General features: G+C 61.9%; 1 protein-coding gene across 3 annotated transcripts; it reads right to left on the bottom strand.

Annotated features, from left to right (window-relative positions):
* Positions 1-488: 488 nt before the first annotated feature.
* CACNB3 (calcium voltage-gated channel auxiliary subunit beta 3) lies at positions 489-12,988 on the bottom strand. Of its 3 annotated transcripts, none has more exons than XM_055337193.1 (13): positions 12,823-12,988; positions 5,620-5,742; positions 5,278-5,400; positions 4,712-4,827; positions 4,385-4,449; positions 4,150-4,169; positions 3,868-3,948; positions 3,608-3,666; positions 3,330-3,439; positions 2,880-3,031; positions 2,586-2,681; positions 2,309-2,458; positions 489-1,865 (listed from the first exon to the last, which is right to left on the bottom strand). In XM_055337193.1, the coding sequence occupies exons 1-13, from the start codon at positions 12,862-12,864 to the stop codon at positions 1,551-1,553; spliced, it is 1,452 nt and encodes a 483-aa protein (XP_055193168.1). In that variant the 5' UTR covers positions 12,865-12,988; the 3' UTR covers positions 489-1,550. The 3 variants fall into 3 exon arrangements, with proteins under 3 accessions (XP_055193168.1, XP_055193167.1, XP_055193169.1); XM_055337192.1 differs by lacking the exon at positions 12,823-12,988 and adding an exon at positions 9,341-9,720; XM_055337194.1 differs by lacking the exon at positions 12,823-12,988 and adding an exon at positions 9,341-9,720 and having other exon boundaries at positions 4,712-4,824.
* Positions 12,989-14,673: the final 1,685 nt, after the last annotated feature.

The raw sequence follows: 14,673 nt of genomic DNA, 5'->3' as shown, positions 1-14,673 counted from the left end.
GCCGAATGCCCAGACCTCGGTACCTTTGCTTGTGGCTCCCTGATGGCTCAGCCCACTGCTCACGGGAGGGGCAGAGCTGGGGACCGGGAACTTTAAGGAGTGGTGAGCTGGGGCCTGCTGAGCTCGGTTGTGGGGAGAAGCCCGCAGAGCCGGCAAGTATGTGGAGTTGAAGTTACAAGAACTCTTGGGCAGACTCTTGGGCTTTTTTGTCCCGAGGCAGGGACAGTGTAAGGCTGTGCCTCAGCCTCTTCCTCCCCACCTTCAGAGCAGGTCCTTTCTGAGATGCTGAATGTCTTCCGGCACCTGGGTGGGAGGAAGCACCTGGGAGCATAGTGCCAGCTCTGTCCCCCAGCTCTGTCCTTGTTCCCATCCCAGTCAGTGACTCCTCCATGAGAGAGAGGGCCAGGATACTTGTTTCCTTCAGGCTTGGACTGCCCGGTGACACACTTGGCCACCTGAGCCAGCACACACAGAACAGGAGCCTGCAGGACTGTGCATGGTGTTTATTAGTGATGACAGTGAGGTGGGGGTCTTGTGGAACATGCTCTGTAGGTCACACACTAGAGCCATAAGGCAAGGGTAGTCGGGTAGACAGGGCCTCTGGGGGCTGTCCACTGCGTCCTCTCTCTCCCCATCTAACCCTAACTTAACAAGCAGCAGTTTATGAATCAGCGAATAAAGTTGGGCCCATGTGCCCGGGAGGCATGAGGGCCAAGAACAGATATGACCGGATGCAAGAGCGAAAGAATGAGGGGGGCAAGGAGGCCCCCGAAGCTGTTCCATATGTTCTCTGCTATACACGCCCTCCCTTCCCAAACCCCCAATCCAGGTTGGCTCCTGTCTGCCGTTTGGCTTGACCATGCTCCTGTCTCTGGCGCTGTCAGGTGTTAAGAAGCTTCCCCAGTAGGTGAAGAGAACCGTTTGGGAGCTTCAGCTGTGAGGCCTTTGGCCCCAGCCTAGCCTGCCTGCTGCTCCAGCCTCGTGTGCGGATGCCCCACCCCAGCTGATGGACAGGAGTGTCACCCTGTTGGGCTTTGATTGTCTCGTTTCTAACGTGTGGCAGTGAGGTGAGTGGCGGACCTCGAACCCCAAAGCACAACCCCCAAGTCCCTTGACTGTTAGGACTGGTGCCTGCTCCGGGACCTTGCTTCTTCCTCGTGCCATGCTGCCCGCACCCCCACCCTCTTGTCACTCTGAGGGGGCATCCCTTCCCTGAGTCTGGTGGGAAGGCCCCTGGCAAAGGGGTTCCTGGCCTGAGGGCACTGCCTGGTGGGGCAGCTTCTTGTGCAGGAGAGGAAGGTGCCAGGGGTGCAGCACACACAGCTAGTACCTGGAATGGGAGCCTAGGGGGGTCACTGCCCAGGAGGTAAGGGGGCTCCCTGCTTCTCCCAGAACCTTGGGACCACAGGCAGCCCTGGAGCTGGGGCTGGGCAGGGGTTGTGGGGGCTGAGCCTAGTGCCAGCCTAATGCCAGTCTAACTCCAACCTGCCTGGAGTGGGCACCCCAGCCAGCTGTGCCTGCGCCTGCCAGGGTAGGGCAGCAGGAGGCCGTCAGTAGCTATCCTTGGGCCAGGGCCGGTTGCGCTGCCAGTTCCGGTCATTGTGGTTGTGCTCCGAGTCCTGGGCTAGGAGCCGGTCTTGGGGGTCGTGCCCGTTAGCACTAGGCAGCCCCGAGGTGTGTTGGCGGTGAGGCTGGTACAGATCCTGGTAGGCGTCTGCATAGTCCTCCTCCAGGTGGCAGGAGCTACGCTGTGAAGACCCTGTCCAGGCTTGGCGGGAGCTCTCGCTGGCCTCATCTGAGGGCATCAGGCTGTCCCGCTCCAGGGGTGAGTGCTCCTCGCCACGTTCCCCTAGCAGCTGCTGGTTCTGGGGACAACACAACAGCTCTAAGTAGACAGGGCCAACCTCGCCTTGGCCTCCCTCCCCTCTCTGGTGTTTGTGTGTTGGGGTGGGGGCAATTCTTCCTCCCTCATCTCTCAGTTCCTGGATACAGGAGATGGTGCAAGGAGGGAGAGGAATCTTTCACTTGAGACATGGAAAACTGGAGCTTTGGACTCCTGCAAAATTCAGGCTCTGCCTTCAAGACAGACTAAAAGAAAGAGTGAGCCCAGAAAAGTAACCTGAGATTACCCATCTCATTGATTTCCTCCCCTCTCATCAGGAAGTTCTATGCCCATCTGCCCTAGCTCTGTACAGCACAGCTGAGATCTGCAATCCTTCGGCCTTCGAGCCGGAGGCCAAGGGCAGTCCCCTGGGCCAGGAGGGGGCAGTGCTTTGGCTGGCTTAGCCTGAGAACTGGAGATGGGTACCTGAAGTCCTGGGATGGCGCTGGGAGGGCCCAGAAGTCCAGGGCCAGGGGCTGGGTGGTGGGTGGCCCTCCAGTAAACCTCTAGGTACTCAGCCAGGTGCTCACAGGCATCCTCCAGCTGATTCTCATCCAGAATCACATCAAATGACTCCTAGGGAGGAAAGGAAAAGGGGAAAGATTGGCTTCCTCTCAGTAGCAGCACCCCCCTCCATCTCCATCACTCCCCCAGCCCTGGAAAAGCAAGAGCGGGCACAGCAGTAGCTGATCCAGGCACTCACCGGTGGGCACTGAACCAGCTTATCATATGCCATCATCTGTACAGTCAGGTGCTTCATCTGTGACTTCCCCCGGGAGCGGATGAGGCGCTGGAGGACCTGAGGGGAAAGGGCAGAGCTGGGCCTAGAAAGAACCGGGCATGTCCCCCGCTTGGGATATGGTGTCAGTAGCCAGTGAGGATGACAGAGGGGCAGCAGGAAAGGGGAACTCGGGAGCCCTGGGGCAGGGACCAAGTAGAGTTGTACTGCCTCGTGGGAGGGCAGCCCTGTGGGCCTCCGCCACCACCGTTGATGTACCTTTGGTGAGGATACTTTGACAAAGACGATGATGGGGGCCAGCGAGGTCTTGGCCAGCTGTGCCGGGTGGTTGATGGTGTCAGCATCTAGCACTACCAGCTGCAGGGATTTGGCCAGCTCGAATATGCGCTCAATCTCACTCTGTACTTCCGCTGTGGAGGGGGCAAGCGAGCAGTGATGCTCACCTTGGGGCTCCTCCTACTTCTTACTCCAGCGGGGCTGTGGGCACTCCCAGATGGTAGATGGGAAGGAATTGGAGGGAGAGGGTATTCCTCAAGGCCCGGGCAAGCAGAGAGACCGGGAGCCGGGGTGGCTGCGGTGGTTCTTGCCGGTGCTGGGGCAGGTAGAGGAGCTGGACAGGACTGCAAGGTGCCAGGGAAGAGAAATGTAGGAGGAAGGGTCTCACTAACGCTTGAGTGGGACTAGAAGCAGGAGACCGGGACTTCTCACCAATGCTGGAGCGAGCGGAGGAGCGCTCAATGATGGTCCTCTTGCCGGGGTTGTTGAGCACAGATCGCTTTGCCAACGAGAGGTCAGCGGTGACTCGGGTGATGGAGATCCTGGGTAGGGGCGGGAATCACAGCCCACCTCTAAATTTCAAGACTTAGGCCTCTCCTTACCCAGGTCCCACTAGCTTTCTCTTTGGAAAAGTCCTCGCTACAGGCATCTGGAGGGAGATGGTGATCTTCTCCCTGGTTCTCATGCCACCTGGGGCCAGAGCCGCTTACCTGCCATCAAACCTATGTTTGAGGAAGTCGAAGAGAGCCTTCTGCATCATGTCTGTGACCTGGGGAGGTGGAGGGGAGGAGGGCGGGTTAGGGCTAAGGCATGGGACTGACCAAGCGTCCTCATGGAGGGAGGCAGCATCCCTAGGCACGGCCCTGAAGCCTGCCCCCTCCGCGCCCAGAACCCCTGTGGGGGGACACCCCCTCCCACTGCCCCTGCCCCAGTTAGAAGCAACTCTTTGAGGTCAGGGACCTTCTCTCACCTCGTAACCTTTCAGAGAGGGTCCCACCAGCACCACAGGCCGCATGGAGGGCACCACATCATAGGGGGGAACATGCTCTGCCTGCAGAATTGACCTGAGGTCAGGCAAAGCCATGGGGCCCTGTCACCTGTCCTATGCCTGACTGGTGTGGGGCAGATTCAGAAGTTCTGGGCTCCCTCCCTTCTCTGTTCTCCTGCCTTTCCAACAGTGACGGCCCAGAAGCCTGTCCCCACAGCAGTGAGCCATGAGCCCCCCCCAGCCCAGGTCCCTTCCTTGACTCACCTGCTTTTGCTTCTGCTTGGCTTTTTGGAAAAGGAAATAAAAGATTAAAGTTGGTGAAGGGGGAAAAGCCCTGGGCACACGGTATTCCCTTCCCCAGGGGAGACACTGGGTTTCTCGGAGCTCTTTTGGTCCCTCCGCCAACCCCTTCCCACACGGCTCACCTCACGGGAACAAGCCCTCGCCCCGTGTCTTAGTTACCCACCTCCCCAAGAAGGGCGGGGCGGGGGGAGGCTACCTAGTGATGGAGGGGGGGAGCGGCGGTTGCCAATGTCAGTCAGGCTGGAGGGGTTCCCAGATCTCCTGAGGGCAGAAAGGGAGGTCAGTCGGCTTCTGTGTGTGTGCACATCCTGCACACCATTTGATAGTCGTAGATGTTTCCTTACATCTTAGCTAGTGAGGGAGGGGTGTGTGTGACATACATGTACTTGTGTGTGCTGGCTCCCGTGTTTGCACGGCGCTAATGTGTGCGGCTGGGTCTGAGTGTGCTTGTGGTGACGTGTACTCAGGGTGAAGTGCACGTGTTTGGGGGGTATGTTTACTGTGTCACAAACCCTGCTCTCACCTGGCCTTCTGCTCCTGCTTGAGCCGGATGCTCTCCAGGCGCTGGGGGCTGGGGATGAAGGCGATGTCCCCACCCTCTTTCACTAGCCTCCCGATCCACCAGTCATTGCTGTACTTCTGGGGGAAGGGGTGGTAAGAGGAGGCGCCCAGGCCTCAATCCCGGCTCCTCAATGTGAAGGAGCCAGGGAGGCATTCAGAGACCTGGTCTGAGGAAGGGAGCACAAAAGGAAGGGGGCAGGAGAAGGCGCCAGCGGGAAGGGCAGTCAGGGCGGAGCCACCCAAGATTTCAGTGTGAGGCATCACTATTGTCACGGGGAACCTAAGAGGCAACTCATCTGACTGCTCACTTGACGCATATGGAGACTGAGGCCCAAGCCAGGTCTCAGAAGGATGGAGGCCCTGCCGATCGGGTTTTAGATAAGGGGTGTACGGGTATGTGTTCTGGGTAAGAGCTGAGGAGTCTGGGGACTTGTTTATAGACTAACAAGAGAAAGAGGCATGTGAGCTCGGGCAGGAGCATTAGGGCAGGGATATCGGTAGCTCCTCTTTGGGGTTGGGGTTGGTCACCTCTTTAATGTGCAGAAAATCTTTGGCCTCAAAGTTGACTCCAGATCCCTGGACTGGGCACTCCTCGTCCAGTACGCCACAGTAGCTGACATTGGTCCTCACAGCAAATGCCACAGGTTTGTGCTAGGGAATTTGGCCGTCAGCACAAATGAGGGGGGCCTCCCAGCATCCCTTCTGACTTCAGTGCCCCATTAGTAGAGGGCGAAGGCCCCAACGGAACGCCCAGGACACACATACTCTTGCACACTCATGAGCATCCTGCCCACTGACCCCTTGGGGACTTAGGACCGACCACAAGTTTCCACCCCAGCTTGGCCTTGGCCTGGCCACCCAAGTTGATACCTTGGCCCTTTCAAGCTGCTGCTGAGCCTGGCTCTCCACTTCCCGCCGGGCACTCTCCCGGTCCTCCTCCAGGGAGACGTCTGAGTCCAGAGATGGGCGGCTGGTATAGGAGTCGGCTGAACCCTGGCATGCGGGAGAGGCTGTGACCCCTGGGCTCAGGTGTGAGGGGCACCACAGAGACCCCATACCTCCGACAGCCGTGCCTCCACTAACCCTAGCCTGTCCACGTCCACATGGGCGTCTGGGCCCCAGTGGTCCCTTCCATCTCCCTGAGAAGGGCCCAGTGCCTCTGGGGCTGCAGGAAAGCCGGCCCAATCCATATGTGCTAGGATCTGGGAGCCCTCCCCCCAAGCCTATTAATACTGCGGCTTTGAATAGAGCTTTCACTTTCCTCCTTCCTTTCCTCCCCTCTACCCTGGCCTCTGGGGCAGAGTGAAGGGAGATGTGCTGAAGATGATATATTGGAGATGATTCTGAATCTAAAAGACCCAGCCCTCTTGTTCCCATCAGCCTGCAAAGCAGCCTGGTCCTTATCCCTTTAAGATGCGTGGCAGGAGTACAGTCAGCTGGGAACAGTCAAGAGACGCTGGTTGGCATGGCACTGGTCCTGGGTGTCAGGATAGAGCCATCCACCCCCTTAGATCTCATCTCCCCCAGTGCCTACCCTTGCAGGGTGAAGAGGAGGACAGAGAGCTGCCAACTCCTGGAAGTCACTTCCTCTCCACTCTCCCCACCCCCACTTTCTTTGCTCTCACACCTGCTGGGGCAACTGGCCAGGTGTGGGCAGCAAACAAGACACAGACTGAGAAGGCAACACAAAGCAGTCTCCCTGGGCCCCAGTGAGGCTCGGCCACGCCTACCATCTGGCCTACATCTCCCCAGCCCTTCCCCAAAGGGATATCAGCCCTAGAGAAAGGACCTGTCAGTTCAAGGCAACCCAGCCGAGGACCCTGGGGATGTAGGGACAGGGTCTTTGGCAACCTGAGCCAGGAGAGCCTCCGAGTCCTGCCCACAGGACGGGTCTTTGGGCAGGGGGGGACATTTGGAGGGCTGCGGAGCTCACCGTGAGGGAGACCCTGCGGGAGACGCACAAATGAGCAAGGGAAGCTGGACCTCAGGACGGGAGGGTAGAAGTCAGGATGCCTTGGGGAAAGGGAATCTTTTGTTTTCTGCCTCAGTTTCTCCCTTTATGATCAGAAGCCTGAAGAGGTACCTCCATCAGTTCTGAGGTGCAGGAGGCAGAGAGAAGATCGGAGTCTAGATGAGGGGTCCACGGGGGAGTGTGTTGTGCATGTGTAGGGAAGGGGTTTTAGAATATCCTCCGACTGAGGAACATTCCTTCCAGCTCACCGTGCATGACCACTCACAGAAGGCAGCTGAAGCCAGACTCGCAGTAGGGAACACAAGCTCACGTATCCCAGGCCCTCTGCCCCAGCCCCCCGTCAGCAGGAGCGCTGGTCAGCTTGATGTTAACCCTGGGGCCTGCAGCCTAAGCTAAAGACAATGTCTGTGGTAGATGGAAGGCATGAAGGTAGCACAAAGGGGGGAAAGTCTTCCGTTTTACAGAGGAGTAGTCAGCCCGCTGGTCCCCATCTCTCCTGAGAACAAAATAAGGCTGGCTTGACAGCAGGGTCAAGAGCCGCTGAGCCCCGGGAAGGACCTCTGGACTGTCGGTGGAGCGGGGACCTCCTTTCAGGGGTCGGAGCCATGGCAGATGGCTGTCTGAAGTGAACAGGGGCCAAGGGGAAGGAGGCAAGAGAAGGCGGGATGACCACTCACGTTGATAAATACCTACCAGATGCCTCCTAGATGTCCAGGCCTATGCCTGAGGAGGGGTCTGACCTTTACCCTCTGCTCCAGGGGCTCTCCGTCTAATTTAGTAATCTTAATCTCCCTGCCTGGGGCGTCTGGGTCACCTGGCCTCTCACCTCAGGACGGAAATGACAGGATCTCCCCCTAAAGGTTTAATGGGTTGTGCTCGGAATGGAACCCCCTCTCCATTATCCCCAAGTCCCCAGAGCTCAGCCATCTCTCATGCTCTGGTATCACCTGGGAGGCCAGGGCTGCCCTGCCAAGTGCGCTCTGGGGTCTTGCCTCCCTCACCCCCTGTTATGCCAAAACAGCCAGAGGCTCAGTACTTCTGGAGCTGCCAGGAGTTGGCACAGTGCCCTGGTGGTGCCCCCCTTGCCTGGTGAGTGTGTGGGCAGGCTGCAGCTCCACTCTTGCCTGGCACGGGGGAAGGAGAGGAGGGAGATGAGCCGGTGGATTTATTTAGAGCCTGATCTCCCTCCTACTGCTTCAGAGGGGGCCTCAGGGAGAGCAAGGAGCCAGGCAAGAGAAAGGGAAGTGGGGGGAGGGTGATCCAGGAACCAGTGAGGGGTCGGAGCCGAGGAGGGGGCAGCAGGCTGCCCCGGCACCATCCCCATGTCAGTCTTTACCTTGCAACAGCCCTTGCCTTCTCACCGGGGATGGGAAGAACATTCTAGGGCCCTCCCATCCCCTCAGAGAGGCTCATTCTCAAGCTCACCTTGGCACCCTGGGCCGTGCCAGCTGTCCCTTCAACTGTCAGAAAGAGGTGTCCACCAGAGCCTTGCAAATCATCTGCTCTAGCTGCAATGTAATTAGCCCCAGAGGCCCAATGGGGAATTGGGCCCAGCAGGAGCCCAGTCCCAGAAAAGGACGGAGAGCTGCCCACTCGGAACCCCAGAACTCCTGTACCCTGGGCTTGGCAAGAGTCTGAAGAAAACGCAAAGACTCCCCTTTTGACCAGAGCGCTCTACCCTCCACACCTATCAGGGAGCCTTCCAGGCCACCTAGTGGTCCTCTCCAGAGGAGGCCTTCATGCAGGATGTTTGAGACAAGGGACCGAGAAGCTGCTCCCCATCCTTGCCCCATCTTTCCAGGCACTTTCCCTGCTCTCTGAGCTCCGGGAATCACTGCCTAATGAGCTGATTTGTCTCAGTGGGTCAGGAGATAAAAGCAAAGAGGAGAATTAAATATTTATCAGTTGCCTGGTTCTGGGAGGCAGCGCTTCCTCTCCATCCCCAGGCCCTGGGCCCTCTGGCCTCAGCCCCAGGCCCTCCACGCTGAGCAGGAGCTCGCAGCCCACTGCTCTGAGGACGCCTCGGCAGGAGGCGTGGAACGCATGGGGCTTAGTCAGCTGGCCCACCCGTGTGCGGGTGCCTAGCCGCCAGCCTGCCAGAGGAGCTGGGCCAGGCAGGGCCAGGAGGCAAGGCGGTGCTCGCGGGCAAGCGAGGGAATAATGGAGGTCCCCAAGTTTATGATCCTCCTGGGGCTGGTTCCTGACTCTCTGAATTGTCCTTTACTTGAAGCACAGGAGGTCTGAGCTGTCGCCCCCCTAGAGAGAGACAGAGCCCGGCCTCTCGGTAGCTGCTGGGTTCGGCCCGGCCAGCCCCCTTGGGGACCTCCGGGCGCTGCGCCGGCCTCGCCGCGGCCTCCCGCCCTCAGTCCTGGGCGCCCGAGCCACCTGCTTGCGCCTGGCCCCCCTCGCTCCCCCCGCCGGGCACACACCCCGTGCCCCTTGCTCTCGGACTGGGGCCCCGGCAAGCCCTCGGCAGCAAGATCGTCCCCCCACTCTCCAGGAGCGCCCCCCTGCACGCCCTGCCCCTGCCCTGGGGCGTTTTCCGAAGTCCTGACGGGGGAAGGGTCCGAGGCAGAAGAGGAGTCACCCCAACTCCCCCCCCCGACCGTGGGCACTCACCGCCTCCGAGTCCTCAAACCCGGGCACGTAGGAGTCGTCATACATGGGGGAGTCCGGGCGGGGGGAGCCCGAGCAGGGGCGAGGACAGCGGGCCGCGCCCGAGGTGCCACCGAGCCCCGCAGCCCTGCGGGCGGCGGCGGAGCGCGAGCGCGAGGAGGGAGCGAGCCGCGAAGACCAGCTGCTCGGAGCTGCGCTCGCCGCTCCCCTCCCCACCCCCCGAGCCCCGCCGGTCCCACCCCGAGCGCGGCTGAGGAATCTGGCGCCGGCTCCCACAACAATAGTGCCCGCCCACCTGACCCCTCCCCGGAGCGCGCGGCGGCGGGGCGCGGGGGCGGGCGGCGGCCGGGGAAGGTGGGTCCCCGGGCACCTACGGGGCACCGGGGCGGCGGGGAGGAAGGGGAGGAGAGACTGCGGGCGGGGCGGACCCAGGCTCGGAGGAGGCGGGGCGAGGAGGGATGCGGAGACAGGGACGCTCGGCAACCCAGGAAATACTCCGCCGGGAAACAAAGGGCTGGCGCGGGGGAGGGGAGCAGGGGAGGGGGCGCCCGCGCCGGGGACGCGGGGGGCGCAGGTGGCGGGAGGCGGCGGGCGGAGGAGGAGGGGTCGAGGCCGGGCGAGGGAGGGGGGAGACAGGAAACTGGGGAGACCGGGGGAGCGCGGGGAGGCGGCGCGGGGGCGGGGGACGGGCGGCGGACGGGGGAGGGGCCCCAGGTGACCCGCCGGCCGGCCTGGGCCCCGGCGGCCCCGAGACTCCGAGGGCACACCCCGCGATGGCACTGGGGAGGGACGGGCTTGGCGACCCCAGGCCACTGCCGTGAAAGTGGCCTCGGCCCCCTCCTTGCTGGGACCCTGCAGCCAAGGACCAGGTCGCCCACCCCGCGCAAAGGGCGAGGCTTTGGGTCCGGCCGCCCCACACCTGTTGCGCGAGCAGATTCCCTCCTGGTCTGGCCAGGATGGGGGTTCCCTTCCTCCCTTCCTCGCCAAGGACGGTGCCAGGCATTGCCAAGGCATCCGTGGGAACTGGGGGAGGGGCTGTTTTAGGGGAGCCTGAAGGGAGGAGGGAAGAACCCGGAGGGTGGAGGTAGGGGGACTGTGGGAGCAGTGACAGAAGGTGGGACCCCGGCCGCCTTGGGCTTGAGAGGGGGAAGGAAGGGCAAGATGACCCAATCACTAGTGTCAGGCCAGATTCCCTCCTTAGAAAAAGGATGGGGGTGGGGTGCCCGGGGATCCCTGGGTGGCGCAGCGGTTTGGCGCCTGCCTTTGGCCCAGGGCGCGATCCTGGAGACCCTGGATCGAATCCCACATCGGGCTTCCGGTGCATGGAGCCTGCTTCTCCCTCTGCCTGTGTCTCTGCCTCTCTCTCTCTCTGTGACTATCATAAATAAATAAAAAAAATTAAAAAAAAAAAAAGAAAAAGGATGGGGGTGGGGTGCCCGGATCCTGGTTGGAGCCTCAGTACGGCGCTGTACCAGGCAGTCTCCTTCCAGGGAGCACTGAGATGTGGGGTTAGAGACCGAGCAGCAGCCCTTATCTGGAATAAACTTCCCCAAAGATCCACCCATTTGAGCTCCCTCCTTTCTTCCATCTCCTGAGCAACACTGTTCCTTTGAATGTTGATTACCCACCTGCCGCACTCCCCCGCCAGAGGAGGAGGTGAGACAGAAAGAGGGTTCCACTTGGAGCCCCTCTGAGCTCAGGCCTTCTCCACTCCCAGTTTCTCACACCCAGGAGAGTGAATCCGGAATCTGCTCCTCATCGCTTTACCTTCCTGAGCTACAGGGGGGAGTCAGAAGACCAACGTGCACGCGGTTGGAGGAGCTCTATGGGAGAAGCCCAGCGCTCGGGAGAGAGGAAGACCACCCAACCCAGCTGGCTTCCCCCTTCCTGTCACTTGTTCATGTTCCACTGACAAGAGAGAAGGAGAGAAGGGGCCTAACCTTAAGACCGGCTTTAGTCTGTCTACCCCTGTGAGTGGTGCAGCCCAGCTCTGCTTATCATCTTCCTCCTGCTGCATTTGGCACAACTTTGTGGGAGCCCTAGGCCAGGCAGGCGCCTGGCAAGCGCCTGGCAAGCAGGGCCGAGGGAGGCGGTCGGCTTTCACGGTGCCCTCTCCTGAGTCCGGCACCATTTGGGGAGTGGTTACACACTGGCCTCCTCGGTAGCCTTGGCTCCCAGACACTGTTCTCTTCACTTTCGTGCCCTCTTCCAGTTCCTTAAAATTCCTCCGATCCTCCTCTGTTATTCCCTGCCACTTCGGGTCCTTCTGTTTTTCCAGAAGTGCAGAAAAGAGGCATGAGGTGTGAAAGAATAAGGCCTTCAGGGCGCTCTCTCCTGGAAGATGATTCCAGGGAAGACAGCTGCCGAGGCATCTGCTTCTCTTCCCATCCCTGGATCTACTCTCCTGGTCTCTCCTTTGGGGACTCTTTCCACCACCGCGGGCGGCCTAAGATGGTAGCGACACGGTGGCTCTGCCATCAGCTTCACTCCTTCCTCACACACCTTGTTGTCTTTGTCCCGTCTGGGACAGTAGTGTCCTAGTCTGCTTCTGAAGCCTGAGTTGCCATGAAAACCGCCCCCAGAGGATGGGTTCAAGTTTTTCAACCCCGGATCCATCCCTTGGGTCTCGCAGGAGCCTCAGAGCTGCTGTCTTTCCCTTATCTCAGTGTCGCTACTCAGTGCCCCCTTCCATTTCTCATCTCACCCACACCTGCCTGCTCCAGTTCCCCTGCCAACTTCCTGTCCTGAAACCAGCCACATGCCCGGCAACATCCGTGCGGCCCCAACCCCTTTTCTTTTCCATGGCTGAGCATAAGGTGAGAGAGCGAGGGCACAAAAAGGATTCGAGGAGAGGATTCCTGCTCTCCTCGTTCTGGGTGTTAGACTGGCAGCTGGCCGGTACCCAAGGCATGGAAGCAGGACATGGGGGGCGCGGTGGGGGGGGGAGCCTGAATAACCAACCAGGTTTGGGAGTTGGAGTTCTTGGGAACCTCCAGAAGACATTCCAGCTTCTCCTAGAAGTGCACAGGAAGCTGGACAGATCCTAATCCCTCTACAGTGAATGGGGAAACTGAGTCAGGAGCCAGTCCTGGGAAGTCCTTTTCCCCAGCAGCCTTTAAGATCAGCACCAGGCCAACCACCGGCAGCACTCCAGCTGCTAGGCTGCCCTCAGGGAGCCTAGAGAGGAGCACCAGGGGGTTAGTGGAGGCCTCTCCTCTCCTCTTTTCATCTAAGCCCCTTACCTGGCTCCCCAGGCTGTCCTCCCCTCCCGTCCCCTCCCGCCCCCTCCCCTCCCAATCCCAGTGCTCCGAAGCCGCCAGCTCTGGTCGCTCCCTCCCTTCTTGCCCACCCCGTCCACCCTCGGCCTCACCTCCTGCATCTTCCCCCCTCCCCATCACTGCAGTCTCCCCCAGATGCGGGCCCTCTTCCTAGCTTGGAGCGGGGCTCCCCTCCCACCCACTGGGGAGGGGTCCCCCCGCGTTTACCTCATTCAGCAGGAAGGTTGCACTGGAGTCAGAAAAAGACATAGACCGGGCTGGCGGCCGGCCCCCCTCCCCCGGGCCCGGGGCTCCGAGGGGGAGCAGGACCGGCCGCCGCTCCGCACGCCGGCTCCCGCCTGCGCGCCCGGCCTCGCCCCACGCCCGCCCGGCTCGCCGCCGGCTCGCGTCCCTCTCCCGGGCTCCCTCCCCCTTCCCTCCCCCTTCCCTCCTCCTTCCCTCCTCCTTCCCTCCCTCTCCCTCCCTCTCCCTCCCCGCCCCGCCGCCTCTGTCACTGCCTCTCCCGTCGCCTTTCAGCCCCGCTCTCGGTTTCCGCCTCTTCTTCCTCCTGTCCAGGTCCGCGTCCTCTGTCTGTCTGCGCGCCCCCCACTGTCCTTCCATCCGCACGTCTCGCCTCCCCTCCCTCCTCAAGCCCCCCCCGACGAGGCGGGGACCCCGAGCTCCCACCGCCGCGGCCACGAGGGCCGCCCCGGCTCGGGCTCTAGGCGGAGGCTCTGGTCCGCGCGGGCCCCTGCGCCGTGCGCCCCGGGAGCCGGGCGGCCGCGCTCGACCCCGAGCCCCGCAGGGAGAAGGATCCGGGGGAGCAGCGCCCGTGCGCGGCTCGCCAGCCCCCGCGGCGAGGCGCCCCCTCCGTCCCGGGGAAGCCGCGCGGCCGCCGACCCCCACCCGGGCCCCGTGGCCGCAGCGCGCGCGCCCGCGCCGGCGCCTCCTCGGTGTCTCCTCCGTCCGGGCTGTGGCGCCGCGGGGTCCGACCGGCTGCAGCGCCCCCTAGGCTCCCTCCAGGCGGCGGCGCCCGCGGGGGTCCGGGCCGGGGCCGGGGGCGGGCTGGGGCTGGGGCCGGGGCCGGGGCCGGGGCCGGGCGGCCAGCAGGAGGCGCTGCCCTGGCCGGAGCCGCGGGGCGCCGCGGGGAGCCAGCCCCCCACGGACGCGGGGGCGAACCCCGCTGCTCTCCTGGCCCAGCACTGCGGTCCCCCCTCCGCCCCGCCGTGCGGGGCTCCAGCCTGGGCTCGGTCTCCACCCCTTGGGGTTCCTTTGAGACACTCGGCTCCCCTGGGGCCTTAGCTCCTACCTCCATGCGGGTCTCCAGGGGCGCCCCCGGCGAGCCTGGCCTGGGCCGCGGGGAGTACAGCTGCTCCGGTCGGTACCCCCTCCGTCCCCTTGGGCGGGCACGTCAAACAGGACAGGCCCAAGTTCTGGCGGGGGAAGGGGGAGCGGGGGTGTAGTCCCCAGCCAGCTCTCTCCCTGCACCCGTCTAAGCGGATCAGCCTCTCATTGGTCCCTCCACACCCCCAATGCCCCCAGGCTGGACTCTTCTGTACCAAAGACCGGCTCGAAAGGGGAGGGGGCGGCGAACCCCTGGAGAAGACCCACGCACCCTGATGCGGAGTGGCGGGCGTCCCTAACTTCCCCTCACACCAGTTAGAACTCGTCCCCTTGGGATGGAGGGCGCTCTACCTTCCTCCTCAGCCCTTCCTTTGACTCTCTTCCCCTGGGGGCTCCTGGAAGCCCTCCCCCAATCCTCCCATCCCCCCAGGGATCTTGGAAGAGTTCCTTCCCTCTCTGTTCAGCTGACCGTCCACCTGCCCCCATTCCAGAGGGAGCTAAACTGGGGAGAACCAATTTCTCCTCTCTCCGCCCCTAGCTCCTCCTCAGGCTGGACTTAACCTGGAAAGTGCTTTGCAGGGCGCCGCCTCCCCTCCCTCTGTGGTCTAGTCCAGTGGGTGCAAGGATCTCGGACCCCCCACCTACCCCCAAGTTACTCAGCTTCAGCTATTCAGAGGAGATAAAGAGGTTGTGTGTGTGTGTTATTAAAATGTGCATGGAGGTTTTTATAGGTTT

Source organism: Nyctereutes procyonoides, unplaced genomic scaffold, assembly GCF_905146905.1.
Source record: "Nyctereutes procyonoides isolate TBG_1078 unplaced genomic scaffold, NYPRO_anot_genome, whole genome shotgun sequence".
NCBI lineage: Eukaryota > Metazoa > Chordata > Mammalia > Carnivora > Canidae > Nyctereutes > Nyctereutes procyonoides.
The sequence above is the reverse complement of the archived record's forward strand: the minus strand, read 5'-3'. Positions and strand labels throughout refer to the sequence as shown.

Coding starts and splice junctions, on each gene's coding strand:
- CACNB3 (XM_055337192.1), bottom strand. CDS start 9,385: ATGTATGACGACTCCTACGTGCCCGGGTTTGAGGACTCGGAGGCG. Junction 5,401..5,619: donor AGCAGCTTGAAAGGGCCAAG/GTATCAACTTGG, acceptor CAAATTCCCTAG/CACAAACCTGTGGCATTTGC. Junction 4,170..4,384: donor CTCCCCCCCTCCATCACTAG/GTAGCCTCCCCC, acceptor TTTTCCAAAAAG/CCAAGCAGAAGCAAAAGCAG.